Below are 20,157 nucleotides of genomic sequence, written 5' to 3'. Positions count from 1 at the left end.
AATTGCTCTTTAAGAAAAACTAATCACTAAGATAGAAAACTATCGCGTTATATGAACTCTGAACGAATTGCTCTTTAAGAGAAACTAATCACTATGATAGAAAAGTATAGCGTTATATGAACTCGTAAACCAACAACCTCTGTTCTCCATGAGTGCAGTATCACAAGATTGTTATGATGCATTAAAATCAACATAAGTACCTCCACAACATATTCTTGGTTCCCTTGAAGGCCTTCGAGATTAAGTTGTTTGATCGCGACTATCTGCTCGTAAGATCAAAACACAATTAATCATCAACACACTAAAAATTAAAAGACAAGCTCTGTTCCAACATTCCCCTGTCTTCAATCATTTAGGCTAGTCGCGGAGCTACATAGACCAAAGGGTAGTCAATTGAACGTTTTTTAGAGTATTTCTACTGATCAAACATAGTTGTTTAGAGAACTTGCACAATTAGAAGTATATCCTGCTGGTGCCTCTGTTTGTCTGAGTCTGCATCAGTTGAAAGGATGTCTAAAGTTACCTGTAACTGTTGCATCAGAATCAGGTCCATGGAGGATGTACATCTAGTGAAGCTTCAAAACTAACTTGCGAGGATGCTACATTTCCCAGCATAACTTGTATTCAAACCAAACGATAAGAGTGTTCACAAAACGAAAACTTAACGGATAATACATAAAACGGAATAGAGTTTATGCAAGGTGGCTTTGTTAGAGGAAAGAGAACAAGTCTACCAATAATCTCCACATGAACAAACCCCATTGGTGAAATGATGAAATCGATTGATGTCTCTGACTAGAATCTCTCTGTTTGTATATTTTGAAATGAGCTTGGTGAATGAGTGGCAGTCCTCACATAACCTCAAGTTCTTACTAATCCTTATAGGATCTCCTTTGCTGCTATTAATCAAGCCAAAAGCAACTGCTAATTTCTCACTGTGACCCAACAAAATACGTTCTTTCTCCTCTTCTTCAAGATCATACAGCACAATTCTGGTATCTGGGACATACATCCCATTCTGTTTCATCTCCATTGATAGTTTTAGCAACAACGCATGAATTTGCTCAATTTGGATGTTAATTTCATCAACTGACTGGAGAGAGTAGATTTTCCTCTTTACTTCAATCATGCTGCAACCAGACACTTTCCGCAATCCCTTGGCCTCCAAAAGTTTCCTTACTTGTTTAACCTCATCCCACATCTTAGCTTCTGCATAAATATCAGCCAAAAGTACGTAGTTCCCAGCATTTGTGGGTTCAAGCTCGAATAACCTTCTACTTGCCCTCTCTGCAAGTTCAACATTACAATGAATCCTACATGATCCAAGAAGAGAACCCCAAACTTTGGGTCCTGGTTCAATCCGCATATCTTGAATGATTATAGCTGCTTCTTCCAACTGATTGGCTCTTCCAAGAAGATCAACCATACAAGCGTAGTGTTCCACACTAGGGTAGATTTTATGTTCTTTCCACATTGAATCAAATAATTGTTTCCCCTCCTCAACAAGCCCTGCATGACTACAAGCTCCCAATACACTAACAAATGATATTGGACTTGGTGACACTCCATGTCGAATCATTTCTCTAAAAGTTTCAATTGCTTTGGCCCCAAATCCATGTATTCCATAGCTTGAAATCATGGAATTCCATGCAACAACATCCCGCTTTCCCATCTGATCAAACACTCTTCGTCCCAATTCTAAAGCACCACATCTTGCATACATTGTCACAAGGGCACTGAGAACAGGCAAAATAGAGTCAAGCCCATTTCTTATTATATATCCATGTAATAGCTTCCCTTGCTCTAGTGCACCCAGTGCTGCACAAGCTTGAACAACACTAACCATTGTCACCGAGTTTGGTAACAAAACATGGGTCATCATATCACGAAAAACGTCGAATGCTTCAAGAGGTTTTCCATTCTTTGCATAACAAGCAATCATTGCGCTCCAAGAAACCATATTTTTCTGTGGCATTTGAGAGAAGACACAAGTTGCATTCTGTACGGAACCAAACCTAGCATATACATCAATTAAGGTAGTCATAATATGTATATGAGTGTGATAACCATGTCTGAATATGTGGGCGTGAATTTCCTTATGTTTTGGTATAGAGGCAACAACACAAGCCTTGAGGACATATGTATAAGTGAACCTATCAGATGGGATTATTCCAATGGCATTCATATGTCTGTACAAGTCCAAAACCTCCACACCATGTCCAGCTAATGTCAATGCCCTGAAAAAGGCATTCCAAATGAATATAGTTCGGTTGTAAATTTTATCAAACACTTGGCGGGCATGGTCAATAGAGTCGAAATTAGAGAACATATTAATGAGTTTAGTAGCCAAAAATGAATCTTGTTCGAACCCATCATCAATAAGTTTACGGTGAACAGTTAAAGCATCATAGAATGAGTGTTTTTCAGAGCAGGAGAGGATGAGCAGCTCGTAGGTATGTTGAGTGGGATTGGGTTCTTGAGAGAGGAGTTGAAGGGCTTCTTTGAGTTGTCCTTTTTTGCAAAATGATTGTATAGAATCGTTGTAATTACAACGCGGAATGGATTTGATACTCTTACTATTACCAGTAGAATGGCCAAACGCGATTGAGATGCGACGGCGACGATATGATGAATAAGGATTTTGCACACCACATGGAGGAGATGGAAGAGGAGGCGTTTGAACAAGCGTCCACATTTACACATCACAACTAAAATCTTCTTTTTCCCAACTAATTTAAATCCCATTCATTCCTTCTTTTTATTTACGGAAAAATATACCTCGAACTATCCTAAATGGTATGCATATACCCTCCGTCATATTTTTGGGATATTGATGCTCCTGCCGTCCAAAAACTAGAGCATATATGCTCTTGATTGACGAATAAGATTGTGTCACGTGTCCCTATTTAGTCTTCCGTTAGAGTGAAGGGCATATATGCTCTAGTTTTTAGACGGAAGGGACATCAATGTGCCAAAAGTATGACAGAGGGTATCTACATACCATTTACGATAGTTCGGGATATATTTATCCTTTTTCCCTTTGGGATATTGGTGCCTCTGCCGTCCAAAAACTAGAGCATATATATCTTTTATAATAACGGACATATATGTGTCATAATCTTATCCACCAATCCAACATTTATCGACGGATAAGATTGTGCCACGTGTCCCTTTTTAGTCTTCCGTTAGAGTGAAGGGCATATATGCTCTAGTTTTTGGACGGCAGGGGCACCAATGTCCCAAAAGTATAATGGATGATATTTGCATACCATTTACGATACTTCGGGGTATATTTATCCATTTTCCCTTTATTTATTTACTAGTCAATTTTAAAAAGAACAACTTTCACATATAGCAAACACAAAATTCATATTTGTATGTTATAACAAAGTTTGCATAATTGCGCTTCATAGCAAACATGCTATGACTAGGCTATTTCGCTATACATATATACAAAAGAAGCAATTGTATAATTCGCTGGCTCCTCTTCAGATTTGTATAATTTCGCTGGCAGGCCATTTGTATAAATTGTTGTCAGCCTCTCGTTTGTATAAATCGTTGAGAGTCTCTCAATTTAATTTTATGTGTTTGTATATCTGTATAAAATTTGAATTTGTATACAGTTGAATCGAAATAAAACGTTTGTATATCAAATATCGTTCTCTCTCTCGCTTTATACAAACATAAATTATACATTGTATTTTGTATAATTGTGTTTGTATAAAGCGAGAAAGAGAGAAAAGCAAACTGGACAGAGGAATATTTGTATTGTATAATTATAAGTTTATAAGACGAAAATATATGTATTTGCATGTGTATATACAATTTTCTCTGGCTTTATACAAACAGAAACACAATTTATACATTTCTGTTTGTTCAAAGTGAGAGAGGCGAGCGACAGAGAGAGCGAGCGAGAGAGGCAGAGTGGCGAGCGAGAGTTTGAGGGAGAGAGGCGACCGGCAAACAGTTTGCTACAGGGCACAATTAAATCAAAGTGTGGTTATACCATTTAATTTGAATTAATAGTTTGCCATTATGTACAATTCTCCCTTTTAAAAAATATATTGACTTTTTTCCTTTGACATAGTTTTTATAATATCAAAATAAAATATGTTAATAACATAATACATGAAATATATTTTATTTATTAATTCTCATATTATTTTTGTGTGTAAATAATGGTAGTTGAAAACCGCGTAATATCTTCCACAACATCCCCCCACTATAGGCATCATTGAAAAAATTGACTCAGTTTCTTTTCCCTACAATTTCCCCATCTTATTGTTTTCTCTAACAATTCTTCTTTTTTCTTCTCAAATTTTGAAAAAAGGTTGAATCTTGAAAAATACCCTTTTTTTTAAAATTTGCTTTCTAAAAAAAAATGCTTTCTTTTTTATTAAGAAAATGTTGAATCCATGAAAAAAAGGCAAAGGCAGCAAGTTGATTTTTCTTGTTTGTTTCAAAGAACATGAGGCCATTTGTAAGTTTTTTTCTTCTTTTTTATTTCAATGTATTTGCATGTAGGGGTCTATCAGAAACAATTTTTCTATCTTGTAGGTGTTGTACGTTGTACACATCACGCTCTCCAGACCCCACTTACGGGGATATGTTGTTTTTGTTGTTGTAGTAGTATTTGCATCTGTTTAGCATTGATTAATATTTAAGTTCATGCAATGTTGTTTGTGTTATTAAGATTTGAATTTGATGAGTTCATGTTCTTATGATTGAAACTGTTAGTACTTTTGAAATTAATGGGTTCCAAATTTAATGTATGTATAAAAATTTAGCATTTTTCTATGTCGAGAATGCTAGATTCTATTGGCAGTGGCGGAGTCAGAAATTTCATTAATGACTTCAAAATTTGAAGAAGTATTTCAATATATACTTCAAATTTAATGTTAATTAATAAAAACAATCTTAACATTGTATATATAGTGTAATTTCCCATCGAACCTCCTTGCTCTCACTTGACTCTGCCCTTGACGGTTGGTTATATACTTGATTCGAGTTCGACTCCATGAGTAGTTTTTGTGTAAGCCATTGATACGGGGAAGTGAGTTGTTGTATATAATGTTTTGATTTTCTTATCATATTTTTTCGTTAACAGGGATTACTTGGTTGTCAAAGAAGAAAGTCACTATCTTGATGTTTCATGTTATCTTTTTTAGAGAGTTTTAGAGTAATGCAAAACATATATGATCTTGTAGCCTATGTTGCTCAGACTCTCCGAAAAATGCTTCTACACCCGTGTCAGATCCTTAAAAAATACACTACTTTTGGAGGATCAGACACGCACCCGACATCATTTCTGAGGAGTCCAAGCAACATAGCTTATAGTAATGCAACATAGCTTGTTGTTTGTTTGCAATGTTCAGTTCAATGTGCTAAATGAGACTCTTTCTTTGGTATTTTTAGGTGTCACTACTCAAAGATCCGAAAATCAGAAGGTCATGTTTCTACGCGATCTTTCCTACAGCTTCGTTTTTGTGTCTGATTCTCTTGTTAGGAAGTGACTTTACAGAAAATGATAATCAGGTACATGTCGTATTCTCTTGACCTCTTCTGTAGTTTATGGAACATCCCCTGCTTGACGTTCCCCGTTTGAACATACATATTTGGTTGAAGTTGAAAAAAAATGAGTTTTTGAAGTTGAAATTGAAAAGGAGTACTTGTTTCGTTTGTGTTTGGACATGAATCGCTTTGAAAAGGTTGAAGTTTTGCGAGTAAAAACTAAGATTCTCATCTTCAAATTCTCTGTTTCAAGATGAAGTTGAAATAACGAACAAGATAGTACTCCCTCGGTTTCAACTTGTTTGTCTGGTTTTGGATATGTCTTGTGGTTTTAAACAAGTTGAAATTGAAGAGTTGTTAGAAACGGAAAAAAACATGTTTTTGAAACAGACTAAAAAGGAAAGTTGGTGTATTTTTGAGTTGTGTGTAAATTGTTGCTCAAGTGATGCACAATGTGAATGGATGATAATCATAAGAACTCTATTATGCAGAGAAGTTCGCGGTGGAAAGGAGGAAGATCATGTGAGGTTTGTTCTTCATTTATTCATTGGTTTCTGAGTACCTTGATTATATTCTTCGCGTAAATAATTTGTGTCATCCATTTTAGAATCAATGCAGGCCTAATGGAAGTGAGACATTACCTGAAGGTATCATCGCCAAGACGTCTAACTTTGAAAGACGTCCATTATGGGGTTATCCAGAGGTTATTTTCATATCCATCTTCTCCGCGTTCCTCATAAGTTCTAAATGCAGACTTGAACTTACCTGTTGAAAAAGAAAAGTAAGACAAGCAAATTGAAACGGAAGGTGTATGCCACTAACATGTTTTGTTTTTTTAACAGAAAAAAGTGCCTTCAAAGTACTTATTTGCTGCAGCTGTTGGGATAAAGCAAAAAGAAACAGTAAACAAGATGGTACTAAAGGTGTGTGTGTTCTGTTACCTTGCTTATTTTTATGACATACAGAGTTACCATAAGTTTCGTTTATTGAATTGGTTCGTAGTTTCTATCAAGTGATTTCGTGGTGATGCTTTTTCACTACGATGGTAATGTCGATGGATGGAGGACTTTTAAATGGAGTAACAGTGTAATACACATCTCAGCTTTGAATCAAACAAAATGGTACAGTTTCTATTTGCATCTCAAAAACGGAGTTGCTTTAGTCTAGAAACGTCTTGTGCTTGGATCAAAACTCTCTTGACATTTTTCGCAATGTTATGAAAAATAACAGGTGGTTTGCAAAGAGATTTTTACATCCAGATATAGTTGCTGAGTACAGTTATATCTTCCTCTGGGATGAAGACCTCGGAGTTGAAAATTTCAACCCAAAACGGTATGTGAAAGTTGGTATACTTTCCTTTTTAGTCTGTTTCAAAAAGAACGTCTCTTTTTTCCCTTTTTGACAACTCTTTAGTTCTAACTTTCCACATGACATGTTTAAGATCACAAGATTCAAAAGTCTCATTTATTTTCTTGAACTCCGTGTCAAGTCATAATCAGACAAACAAATTGAAATAGAGGGAGTACTCGAGGAGTACCATCTGAACTATGATCCACTCCCAAGGATCTCCCGTCTTTTGGTCTTGAAAAAGACACCTATCAGAGACGAAAGTTACACTGTAGTTCAGGCTTTTTATGTTAAAGAGTTGAAGCCACTTGACTGTAAGGAGAGGAGCTCATATACAAGAAATTAAAAGACGGAACTAAAAATAGATACGAAGCATTCTAATCGACGTACTACATTTACTGAACCCAACTTACATCATCCTTGTAGATACATATCTATTGTGAGAGATGAAGGTCTTGAGATTTCACAACCAGCTCTAGATATGGGGAAATCAGAGGTGCATCATCAGATTACTGCCCGCGGGAGGAGATCAAGAGTGCACAGGTTCTTGTCAACAATTTTCCGTCTTAAGCTCATGTTTGGCCATAGATTTTGAAGCTGAAACTTGATTAACACATTACATTGCAGAAGGACTTATAAGGCTGGCGATACTGGCACTCGATGTGACTATACCAGTATGGCTCCTCCTTGTACAGGGTAACTTAATTTTGTTTTATGCCTTGTCACGGATATCTTCATGGGAAATAACTACGAATTGTTACAGTAGTAACCTCTTTTACTCTCTGGAAATGATAGAAACTCAATTATTTCGCGTAACTCATAAGGAGTCTCTGATGTTGTAGGTGGATAGAAGTAATGGCTCCTGTGTTTTCCAACGCTGCCTGGCGCTGCGTCTGGTATATGATCCAGGTTTTTCCTTTTTAGAAACACTATATTGTCAGTAACAACTATATATGTCATGCTATATCTGCATTACATATATTTAACTGTTAAAATTTGGTCGTTGAAATAAAGTTACTCTTTCCTTTCTTTAGTTTAAAACCACAAGATTCAAAAGTCTTCTTTACTTTCCTAAACTCCGTGCAAAGTCAAAACCAGACAAACGAATTGAAACAGAAGGAGTAATTGATATTTACCTCTTATTCCTTCTATCGTTGTTTTGCAGAATGACTTGATCCATGCTTGGGGTTTAGACATCCAGCTTGGTTACTGTGCACAGGTAGTTCTTAGATTTGAGACAGGGCATTTTTTTCGTCTGTTGTATCGATAGCTCGTTTGAGTTACAGTCATGAGTTGTTGGTTCATTTTTGTGATAGGGAGACAGAACTCAAAATATTGGAGTTGTTGATGCTGAATACATCGTTCATTATGGCCTTCCGACACTAGGGGAGCCTGAAAAGAAGGTAACTACCACACGACGAAAACAAGCACATAAGAATGCTTAGAATGAACTTTGAAATCTGCAACAGACACATGAAAAAATGTATATACAGCTATATAATGAATCAGTCGCGTTTGGTTAATGTTCATACCTGATCGACAGTCTGGTACATACACATTCGCTCCATTAACTCGACTGTTTTGAGTTCATTTCACCCATAGAGAGAAAAGTTAAGCAATAGACAGCAGTAAAGTTTCCTCTCTAATGTGTAACCTGTTATGCTTGTGCTCTACACTTACAACATTCTTTTGAGTTATATTACGAGTTTTAAATCATCGTTTCTTATTTGTCAAACAATTAATTTTCTTGTTGATGTCAATCATGCAGAAGAATTTGACAGTGGGTGGAGAAAACATCACAAGCCTTGGAAAACAAGTATGTGTTAGATAACTTTATACAGTGATCGATGATGTTTATATTGAAAAAGAGTCAATAGCTTACCTAGTGCAATCCCACGAGTGGGGTCTGGGAGGAGGGTAGAGTGTACGCAAACCTTACTCCTACCTTGGGAGGTAGAGATGTTGTTTCTGATTGACCCTCGGCTCAAGGAAAATCATTTCAAAGCTGGTCGAAAAAAGAAATAGTGGAAGTGAAGAAGTCACCAAAATAATATGAAAATTGAAGTACAGGAAGCTACATGAATAATACTAACAACTAATATGGTAAAATAAGCGAGACAACACTCTACTACCTACTAACCTTCCTTCACAACCTCTTATCGTGTCCACCATGTTAGATGTGTTTACATATGAGTTTTGACGCGTCTTTTCATCAATGCAGGCACCATCTCAACCCAACACTCCCAATTTCAGAGTGGAGGTAAACATCTACCTGACTTTGTGTTCAACTTTTAGTTGGCCTCAATTTCAAGCTAGTTGAGGTCGACTATATATAGTAGCATACACTTCACACTTCTTATATTCATTCAAAAACGCGAAGCCATTTTTTGACTCTAGCTATGTGTGAGTTTCTTCAGGTGAGAAGACAATCATACAACGAGTATAAGATATTCAAAAGACGATGGAAACAAGCTGTCAACGAGGACACATGTTGGACGGATCTCTATCCAGAGTCAGAAAAGTAAAGCATTGCTCTACATGGACTTTCAGTACATCAGGTACTCGTAGAGGTGACAAAATCAATTCATTTTTTCATCGATTTCAACCTTGTTTTGATCCAACCGGCTCATTTTCCACAGGTTCTTGAAAAGGATGAAATGAACGCGAGATGCTGCAGATTCAAGAAATGGAGATAGGCAAAGTTTGCACATTAGCTGCTAATTTTCGCGTTAACAGAAGGAAGGACATCAAATCTGTGAGTGTCACAGTTTAAAGAAGTAGATATGATGCATAAGAAATGTAAAGTGGATGAATTATAATTTTAGAACAGCAGAAAAAATGTACAGTTTCTATAAAGTTACAAATATTGATAGATAAATATGCTAATACTCAAAAACATGGAAGTTTTTAGTTATACAAATTGTGTAATATGTGTGTATATATAGGTAAGTTATGGAAGTCACACATTATTTGAGCAATATATGTAATATTTTGGGTTAAGTTTTTACCTTTTTCACAATATCTAGCAAGTTTTTTTATTTTTATTTTTATTTTTATAAGTTATATGGTTATCGTAGAAATATTATATAGCGAAAAGGGACAAATGTATCCCTCTATTATACGAGGTATCTCAATTTTAACGTTCGTTGTACTTTGAGGTCATTCATATGTTATCGTTACTTTGTATTGCCCTTGTCCCTAATAGAACTCTAAAGTTGCAAATTTATAAAGGGATAATAGCACTTTTAGTCCTTTAATTGATGGTAAATTCTAATTTTGATCCTCGTGATATTTATGACTCCAACACATAATCTTCAAATTAACTAAATGTGTGCTTCTGGTCTCTTTACGAAGGAAATATGTTATATGTAGAACTATATTATTGTCAAATATCGACTAATAGTACAAACCTAACATAACACATGAAAAGTGAAAAATTAAGTGATGGAACAATTTACAAGTATGGTAAATTTGTGAATATTCACTAGCAAAGTAATTAAAAATGTATATTTAAATAATTAAAATTAAATTTGCTAAAATTAAAATTTATTAATAATTTAGGAATCAATAATGTTGTTAGCCCCTTATAAATGATGAGAGAGTACCAACATTTCAAACAGAGAAGCACATGCTACTTTGACTTCATTTTCTATTTAATATATATACAATACACACATATGGTCCTCTTTTATTTTATCCTTTTGCCACTTGTTTCCTATAATTTGGAAATATATTTTCTTTTTAATCCTAGACTCATAGAGTAGTATTTTAGCAATGTACATTTTTGTCCAACCTATTAAGTTTTTAGGAAATATTCGATTAATGTCATTCCAATGTAATGACTAATGACATTTAAAAATCTCTTCAAATTCTTATCCCCCAACAAAAAAAAAAAATAACATATAAGTTACTTTTAGATTGTGGTTGATACGGAGAAAACTGTTTTCTTAGAAAATATTTTGGAGAATAACTGATTTTCTTATTTATGTTTTTTTATGTTTAATGAATAAGAAAAATATATTATCCTAGAAGCATTTGGTATAATCTAGGCAAATATTATAATTTTGGACTTGGACCCCCACTCTTTACAACATACTTGGATCTCTGACCTGACCCAAGACCCAATTCTGACCTGACCCTAACCCAGGACTTGACCCTAACTCAAGACCAACATCAATATAAAACTTGACCCGAGAGTTGCGACCGATCCAAGATCCAATCCCTACTAGAGACTTGACCTCGAGCCAAGACCCAAGCCAAGATTCAACCCTAGACATGACCCCAAAAAAGGGCTCGAGTTATGTGCAAGGGTCACGATCAAGTCCCATATTGTAGTAGGGATTGGATCTTGAGTTGAGGTTGGGGTCAAGTTCTAGATAGAGGTCGGGTCACAAGTCGCGTAACAGGTCGAGGTCTAGTCTCGAGTTGCTTCTCTAGTCAAGTCAGGGTGGAGGTCGATCTTAGGTTAGGGTTAGATCGGATCTCGAGTTAGGGTGGTGGTTGGGTCTTTGGTCGGGGTCAAGGTTGGAGTTCCAAGTCAAGTCGAGGTTAGGATGATAATCCCAGAGGGTGTGGACCTAAGCAAAAGGTGCGGGGTAAATTGTGGGGTTTATGACGACTAATTTGAATTCGTGTTGCATAGGATTTTTTAAAAAGAGAAATACTTTCTATCAAAAACTTCTCAATTCTCAAAATTTGAACGATGACTAAAAGAAAAAATAATATACAATTCAATTATGCAAAGGGAGGGATGCAAATCTTCTTAAATGTCCCAAGGAGGACATGTCACATGGGTTGCTAAAAAATAATTGTTTTAAACTCAAGGTCAATTAGATTCCCTACACACTCATCTATAGAGTCAAAGTGTTTTAAAACAGCAGATTCAGAATTGGATGGCCATCACCAGTCCCCCACTCATTCACATTCTCAATTTATTTCATTTTTAATTTCTCATTTGGTGTTTGATGCCCGTATTAGGCCCCGATTAATCCAGATTCAGCCAATGTACGGCTCATTTAAGGAGAAAGTACTCCCTAACATGATTTTTCCATAATAAAAGCTCAAACTCGAGACCTCTTATTAAAAATTGAGGGATCACGTCTATTCCACCACAACTCTGATTGGTCATTCGATACTCACAAGCTGCATAAGTTTAGGAGTCATAAAGATTCAAAGATAACCAAACTAAAAAACACATGAGACCAAGGTTCAATTCTTAGATGAAACAAAATAAAATTGCAAGATTACTTCTTGGCACTCGAAAGCGCGTGTCGAATCCTCCAAAAGTAGTACACAAATGTAGCAACATTTTTGAAGAGTCCGAACAACATAATGGAGGAAACAGATATCCTGAAGGACAATCAAGATGCACACAAATAGACTCGAACACCACACCATTATTCTTTAAAAAAAACAAGGGGGGGAGGGGGATTACCATGTGCCCATGCCACCATATGCTCATCTACCAACCATTATGTGTTAGTCCTATAATATATCTACTACTACTTTCTTTTCTTCGATCCAAAGCAAGTTAATATCGGCTACATGAATCCTCACTAATCATGTCGCTCATTAAACTCATCCTAATCTAATAGTATAATCAAAATAAAAACGACAATTACTAGAAGTTCTCTATATTTTCTACCGGCCTATAATCTACGATAAGACTAAAAGACTCCTAGAAAATGTAGGACCTAAAGTAAACTATAACTTATAAATGCAATGGGCATAGATTATACTACTGTACAATTGAACAACACTACAACAGTGCATTATTATGGTAGCTGAGTTTAACTACCCTACCCCAACTTCCACCCACCATAAGTTTTAAGTTTGTTTACATTGACAACAACCTCATTCATTCCCTTCTCTACAAGCAATAAAAGCCCATCTAATATCTTTATTGCTTAGGATAAGTGAAAGCTCTCTCCCAAACTTTCACTTATACATAATAGGGACTTGTGGGGGCTGCATCATTTGTCTAAGAGTGAACCAATATCACATGAAGATACTTTCAACATCAATAATAAACAAAAATTGTCCTACTCTATAATAAACTCAGCACACCATTTTCTCATTGACTAGCTGTAATGACAACAAAAGGAAATTCAACCTTAGGTTCAGTATTTACACTAAACAGACACTCAAACTTGACCTCAAACTCTAACTTTGAGTATACACATCTAGACAACTCAACTCGTATGCACTGTGCCAATTGAACACTCCAACTTACAAAATGATAACACCTCCAAGATTTATGTGTCGCGACGAGACACAATGGGGACGAGTTGGAGTGTTTAGTTGTCAGTTGATACCAAGCTGAGATGTCTAGATGTGTACTCTCAAAGTTGGAGTGCTTTTACTTGTCAGTTAAGGCAAAGTTTGAGTGTTTTGTTGATGTATTATAATAAATTATCCATACATTGAAATTCTATTGCTAAATAACCTTAATGGCACAACAGTAAGCAATTAATTAATGGCCAAAACATGGAGACAATAAACATAACTATAGTGACAGTAATGAATACCTCAGTAGACATACCTCAGTAAGCAAACAATATTTTATAATGACAGAAACTATCAACATCAATAAAATATACTAACAAGTTTACTCAATAAACAACTTCATTAAGAGAGAGAGAAACACAATGGATATATGTATTATACTTCAATCTGAAACTAGTACTTCATCCAAGTTTTTTGCAACTTAGAAAAAGAATCACATTTTCTTCATTACTGAAAGAGTAAAAACTTAACACTACTGCTAAGGGCACAAATCCCATCATGAAGTAGCAAAAGATTACCTGGAAATAGCTGTCCTTCAAACAATTATAAACAAATCAAATCTAAGAACAGATATTCCTCTCCCCTTTCAGACTTACAGAAACACAAATCAAAGATCAAAAAAAGATCTAATTTGACTTTTTCCTTCCCTTTACTTCTTTTCTTTTAAAGAAAGAGAGGTACTTTTTGATTTCTTGTGGATTTAGTAATGGCATCCAAAACAATTACAAGTTTTGGGAGTGAAAGAACAGTAACCAAAAGGCCTGTTTGGTATGTTGCAATTGATAGCATAGCAACAAGGAGTAGGCAAGCATACTGCTTTAGCCCCACCACAGCAAGTGCAAAGTGCACAAATCTGAAAACTCCCAAGCTTCCTCCTTGTGTTATTCAGCATAATCATCATTTTCTCTGCCTTCCCTGGCTCAATTAGAGGCACCATCTCAGACCCTTTTGCCTACACAAGCAAACTGCATCTCAATAAACCATAAAAATTCAATCTTTATAGGCACAATCTCAGACCCTTTTGCCTACAGAAGCAAAATATAGCTCAATATTCCATAAAATTTCAATCTTTACAGACACTATCTCAGACCCTTTTGCCTACAGAAGCAAAATATAGCTCAACATTACATAAAAATTCAATCTTTACACACACCATCTCGGACCCTTTTGCCTACAGAAGCAAAATATAGCTCAACATTACATAAAAAATCAATCTTTATACACACCATCTCAGACCCTTTTGCCTACAGAAGCAAAATCTAGCTCAATATACAATAATAATCCAATCTTTATTGGCACAATATCAGACCCTTTTGCCTACAGAAGCAAAATATATCTCAATATTCCATAAAAATCCAATATTTAATAGACACCACCTCAGACCCTTTTGCCTACAGAACCAAATATAGCTCAAACACTCCATAAAAATCCAATCTTTAAATCAAGAACTCTGATGGGATCTATCAAGAAACATTATTAACAGATAACAAGAGACAAAAAAAACTTACTTGAGAAATTGGGGCAGCATGAGTACTCATAACTAACACAAAGAATAGAAAGGGGAAAAGAACCCCACTAACAGTACCAGACATCTTTTTTTTTCTCCTTTCTTTCTTACCAAACACAAGATAAGGTATCTTTATGCTATATATTCTCACAATTTTTGAGGAAAAGAAAAAATGTAACTATGAAGTTGGGTTCTTGATCTTTCAACAAAGAGAGGGTTTTCACATAAATAAAGTAGTTAGGAAGAACATAGATAGGAAGAACAAGTGGGGAAATGAGATTAATGGCAATGAACTGTCAAGAAAAGAGTTAAAATTAGAAAAATGGTGTTTGAAAATGGAAAAGAAAAATGGGTAAAAAGGAAAACAAAGGAAATTGGAGAGTTTGGGGGAAGGAAAGAAAGTGAAATGAGTGGTTTGGTTGGGGTCATTGTTAACATTTTTTTAGTACTAGTATATAGTAGTAGTAAGTGGGTCCAACAAGGGTAACTATGTCTTTCTTAACCAGAGATTTCGAGTTCGAGTCTCATACAGAGTTATTTTTGTTAGAGAGCATTTTATTTATAAGACTTTTCGGTGTAAATTCGGATTAATCAAATTCTGTGGATACCGAATATCGAGTGGGAAACCAAAGTAGTAAGTGAGACCAACAAAGGTAAGTATTGTTTTCTTAATTAGAGGTTTCGAGTTTGAGTCTTATACAAAGTTATTTTTGTTAGGAAGTGTTTTACCCTTTAATATAAGACTTTCCAATGTGAATTAGGATTTAATCGAACTCTAACATGGATAAAAAACATCATGTGGGAAACCAAAAGTAGTAAGTGGGAAGTCACAGGCATAGCAGTGTGACTAGGTGACTATGTGAGTGTAATTATGTTTGTCATTATTGGCCTCTCTGCCTATTTTCTACACAAAAAGTTTCTCATGACAGATAACTCATCTATATTGGATAAAAAATACTCCCTCCGTCCCATTTTATGTGGCAACATTTGATCGGGCACGGAGTTTAAGAAATAAATGAAGACTTTGAAATGTTTACCAAATTGCCCTTTTAAAAAGTAGACTCAATTTCTCTCTCCTCATAAATGTATTGGAGTATTATTTTAAGATTAAGTGAGACCAACAAGGATAAAAAAGGAATTGTACCTTTAAATACTTTCCATATAAGGAAATGTGACATTATTTTTGGGACTGACCAAAAAGGAAATGTTGCCACATAAAATGGGACAGAGGGAGTATAAAAGTTTTCCCAAACTAAATCAAGTAATTGGTCTTTAAAAAATCAATTTTACCACAAATAACAACAATAAAGGTCGACAAAAGTAGAGAGGTTGTTTTCGATAAATTCTCAATTTGAATAAGTGTATCAAAAAAGAATAATTCAATAATCATAGTTTATTTGACTCAACTTACATATAATCATATAATGAAAAACTATGACTTTAACCTTTCAAAAAATGACTCAATTAAATCAATACTGACACTTTAAATATATAGAAATATTCAAAAGAAAGTAGAAGCAATTTCTTTCGTGAATCAATTACACAAAATAAGTCATTTTACTCAAGTGGAATTACACAACATTCGATCATTTCATGTTTTTAAATATAAATATCAAAAATTTATTTATTTTTTGAAATATTTCTGTTTTTAATGATATCCCTTTTTATAAACTTTCCACCAAATTGTTTCAGAATTTACTAATATTAGTTATACATATTGCTAGATTAGGTAGCAGGACGAAACCCCATGTTACCACATCAGCAATCTTGATGTTTACCCACGTCAGCTATAAAATCAATCACAGTAAAAAAAAAAAATCACCGCCAATAACATATTCAATGTAATTCTACGTTGTGATGTGTGTACACAACCTTACCGATAGATCGTAGTGAAGAAGTCATGTAACAACAAATAATATGATAACCGAAGCAAGGAAAACAAGATATAGTAATAAAATAGAAGAATATGATAGTAGGAGAGCAATAATAACAATATTGATGAGAAAAACCAGATAAAATTTGACTACTTACTAATCTTCTATTCTAATCGTTGATCTTCGTACCCTCCTATCAATGATTTATACTATATCTAACCATTTCTTCTCAATAATGAGTAAACCAATGGGATATATAATAGCATAAAGAGTGAGTTTATGTATAAAGCTTTCTCCGTTTTGAAACTTTTTTTCAAGTGTTGTTTGAGATGATTTGCGCATATCTTAACTAATTTTACGAGGTACATATTACTTCCCACTAGCACATATGTATCGGTTAACTGTCTCCCAATGGTTGGTCAAATAAAAAGAAACCACCTAATATTTTGCATTTTGTGTGATTTGAACCTGTAATGAAAATAATTCCTAAATCATTTCATTGATCATTCGGCCACATGTTGTTGGTGCAGGATTTCTCCTTTGAAGACTTCTAGGCACCCGTTTAGTTGTAGATCCCAAGAACAATTATTAGTGTAATGTCCCAAGCCACCACAGGGATTTGGGTGTAACGTAAAAGCGCAACACATGATGTATGAACATGTCACATTCTTAATCTTTAGCGTAGATAAAAATTTGGTATTTAAGTGGAGAAGAAAAGAATTGTTAATGTATTATTGACTGTGTATGGAAAATGTCATACACTTGTAAGTTTACTTTTTAAGGATTGGTTTTCCATTTATCTTAATGCAATTAACAAATTTTACTTGTCCAGCTGCTGTTAGTTCAATCTATCATGTTGGTTGTAGGGAAGCAATGGTACAAACTAAATCTGAAGGATAATATCTGTCTTGAGGCAAAGGTAATCTTGTCATTGGAGTGCCCGGAATTCGATACTTCTAGAAGATCCTAAATCTTGGTGGGTAAAGTTACTTTGTCAATAGTCGGTAGCAGGTACTTGGTTGAGTAATCGAGGTGTGCACAAACTGGACCATATAACACGGTTATTATACCTATAAGTTACTTCATTGGAGAACATAGATTCAAGATCTTGACTATGCAATTTTGTCACAACTGATTGATATTCTTGGGTATCTTACTGTATATATGTACATCAACCTAATGCAGCAGATATCCCTGTCTGAAAATAGGATCTTTCTACTTTCTCCACTAACATGCAAATGGCAACGCGGAAGGGGTGGGAGGGGGGGTGGGGGGGGGTGTAGAGCACATCCAGAAGAATAGAACCAGTAAACTCGATGATGTGATGTCAAGAAGCTGAGAACAATCCTGTAACTAGTCCATAATCTGTTGAATAATAGGTGGCAGTTGAGATATTGGTGGTGATGATCACCTTGGGGGTTGTGCAAGCGCCCTTAACAGTCACTGCAGAGCCAACGTTGAGAGCACCCTTTCAGTCTCTCTGTAATTTGTTGAATAATAGGTGCATGTTGAAGTATTGTTGGTGATGATCACCTAGGTGTATGTGTTAGCGTCCTTTACAGGTACTCCAGAACCCACAAACGCTCCTGAAGTCATTTTCAAGATATTGGTAAAAATGAGAAGCTTGATCAAGGCAGGATGGACAATTGAAGGAAGTATACCTTACATTATTATCAAAAATTTCAACATAAAGAAAAAGGAGCATTATTATAAAAATAAAAATAAAAAGTAATAGAAAGGACTGAGAAAACAGAAAATATTGAAGCAATCTCCTCTGGTAATCCCACGAGTGAGTTTGGAGAGGGTAGAGTGTATGCAAACAAGCCCCTACACAAGGTAGATAGAGAGGTTGCTTCCGAAAGACACTTAGCTAAAGTGCAGCAAATCAAAGTACGTAAGAAAACAGAAATATGACAGAGGAGAAGACAGATCAATTCAAACGGAAAGCAGTACAGGGCGTCCAGAAAAAGAACAGTAACAACAAAGAAAATAATGCGGTAACTGGAAGACAAAAGGCGACAAATGGTAATAGCTATCAAAAGCAATAGCCAGTTATAGTAATACCCCAGAGGAGAACGTGGAGCATCTACGTAGAATCTTCCATTCATTTACTTCTACTAATCATAGAATAAATTACTAGAATTACTAATGTTCCTTCCATTTAAACAAAAGCACTGTATCCTAATCCAACAGATTTGGCTCTATAGATCTTACAAAGAAGAGCATGCTGCTAAGATTAGTCATGTTTTTTCAAACTTCTCACAAAATGATCCATGCATATTTGCACTTCAATACAGAGGGATTGACATAGCAAAGGAGGCTAAACAAAAGCTATCAAAGGGATGTGCCCAGGCTCGGAATATCCTTCTTTCATACCCAAGAGTAGCCCTATTTCTACAACAACAACAACATACCCGGTGTAATCTCACAAGTGGGTTTGGGGAGGGTAGAGTGTACGCAAACCTTAATTCTACCTTGGGAGGTAGAGTCTGTTTTCGATAGAATAGCCCTATTTTTTATAGGAGCAATTCCAGCATTAATCAGTACTACCTCAGACTTCAGGACTTTGTTTTGCTATTGTACCTTCAGCATCTGACTTTATTTGACCTTCTTACATATCTGTGCAATGCAGTGCACTTGACTACTTCCACTCCAAATAAGAAATTTACTTAAGAATTCAAAATGACATAGAGGTAATACCAATCTACACATTCATCTTTATGATTCATGTTTTTGAAAATCTGCCCCATGTCTACCACAACAACAACATACCCCGTGTAATCCCACAAGTGCAGTTTGGGGAGGTAGAGTGTACGCAGACCTTAGCCCTACTTTGGGAAGTAGAGAGGCTGTATCTGATAGACCCTCGGGAAACTGTCTATACATTCTAATTATTACAGTAAACACCTCAGTTTTTTCTTGGTTCTCACTGAAAACGAAGTCTAATCATTGGGACAGAGGAGAGCAACAAACACAACTCTGAACTTTTAAGTAGATTCACTTCTTTTGTATTAGAGACATAATTTAAAGGCTCCTCATCATGAAATAGCAGGTAGTTTGTCAGGTGTAACTCCCTGAGCTGCTATTTTTCTTATTCAATTGTTGATAGCTAACAACTCTATGATTATCTCTTCTTAAAAGATTCAAGGATCGGCTGGTGGGAGTCAATAATTCCATTTATCACCAATTCACAAAACAGTTTTTTTTTTGGGTCAAGACAGAGATGTATTTCTTCTACCTTGGGTTGAATATCCTTTGGTTCAGTGCCAAATTGCAAGGTTGACTACTTCAACTTTTCATTAAATCATGGTACAGCTCACTTAGCAAGTTAAAACTTTACATGTTTCACAGTTCACCAGAGAGCTTTAGCTTCCTATTAATTAGTTGAGCACAGTATGTTAAATGTCTTGCTGCAACCAAAAAAAGTAATGGCTTCCTATTTGCACAAATTTTCATTCCAGTACCACATACCCACATATTCTTCAGAGATGATCTTGTTGCCACAAACATGTGCCACCTAGGGATGTAGTTATCCAGGGATGAGATCCACCATCTTTCACGAGCTTCTTGGATGACGATTGTGGTAATCCTGTAGCCTACAACATAAAACTACTGAACATATATCATGTGAAG

At 35.5% G+C, this 20,157-nt stretch overlaps 3 protein-coding genes across 3 annotated transcripts; 1 reads left to right on the top strand and 2 right to left on the bottom strand.

The window, feature by feature from the left end:
• Window positions 1–610: 610 nt before the first annotated feature.
• Window positions 611–2,695, bottom strand: LOC125837173 (pentatricopeptide repeat-containing protein At3g46790, chloroplastic). The gene has a single exon (XM_049516317.1). It carries the CDS (start codon window positions 2,693–2,695, stop codon window positions 731–733), a length of 1,965 nt encoding a protein of 654 aa, XP_049372274.1. The 3' UTR covers window positions 611–730.
• A 3,274-nt stretch (window positions 2,696–5,969) lies between these two features.
• LOC125836982 (uncharacterized) lies at window positions 5,970–9,634 on the top strand. Its single transcript, XM_049516122.1, has 14 exons — window positions 5,970–6,038; window positions 6,119–6,214; window positions 6,354–6,434; window positions 6,514–6,632; window positions 6,742–6,843; window positions 7,285–7,401; window positions 7,486–7,554; window positions 7,701–7,767; window positions 8,024–8,077; window positions 8,175–8,261; window positions 8,627–8,674; window positions 9,080–9,118; window positions 9,276–9,416; window positions 9,498–9,634. Exons 1-13 carry the CDS (start codon window positions 5,970–5,972, stop codon window positions 9,381–9,383), a joined length of 1,056 nt encoding a protein of 351 aa, XP_049372079.1. The 3' UTR covers window positions 9,384–9,416; window positions 9,498–9,634.
• Window positions 9,635–13,485: 3,851 nt separating this feature from the next.
• Window positions 13,486–15,062, bottom strand: LOC125837220 (uncharacterized). The gene is made up of 2 exons (XM_049516376.1): window positions 14,652–15,062; window positions 13,486–14,095 (listed from the first exon to the last, which is right to left on the bottom strand). Exons 1-2 carry the CDS (start codon window positions 14,733–14,735, stop codon window positions 13,844–13,846), a joined length of 336 nt encoding a protein of 111 aa, XP_049372333.1. The 5' UTR covers window positions 14,736–15,062; the 3' UTR covers window positions 13,486–13,843.
• Between the last annotated feature and the right edge of the window lie 5,095 nt (window positions 15,063–20,157).

The sequence above is a fragment of the Solanum verrucosum genome, unplaced genomic scaffold, assembly GCF_900185275.1.
Source record: "Solanum verrucosum unplaced genomic scaffold, falcon-dt-bn FXZP01000165.1, whole genome shotgun sequence".
NCBI lineage: Eukaryota > Viridiplantae > Streptophyta > Magnoliopsida > Solanales > Solanaceae > Solanum > Solanum verrucosum.
Note: the sequence above shows the minus strand (reverse complement) of the source record. Positions and strands in the feature narration are given on the sequence as shown.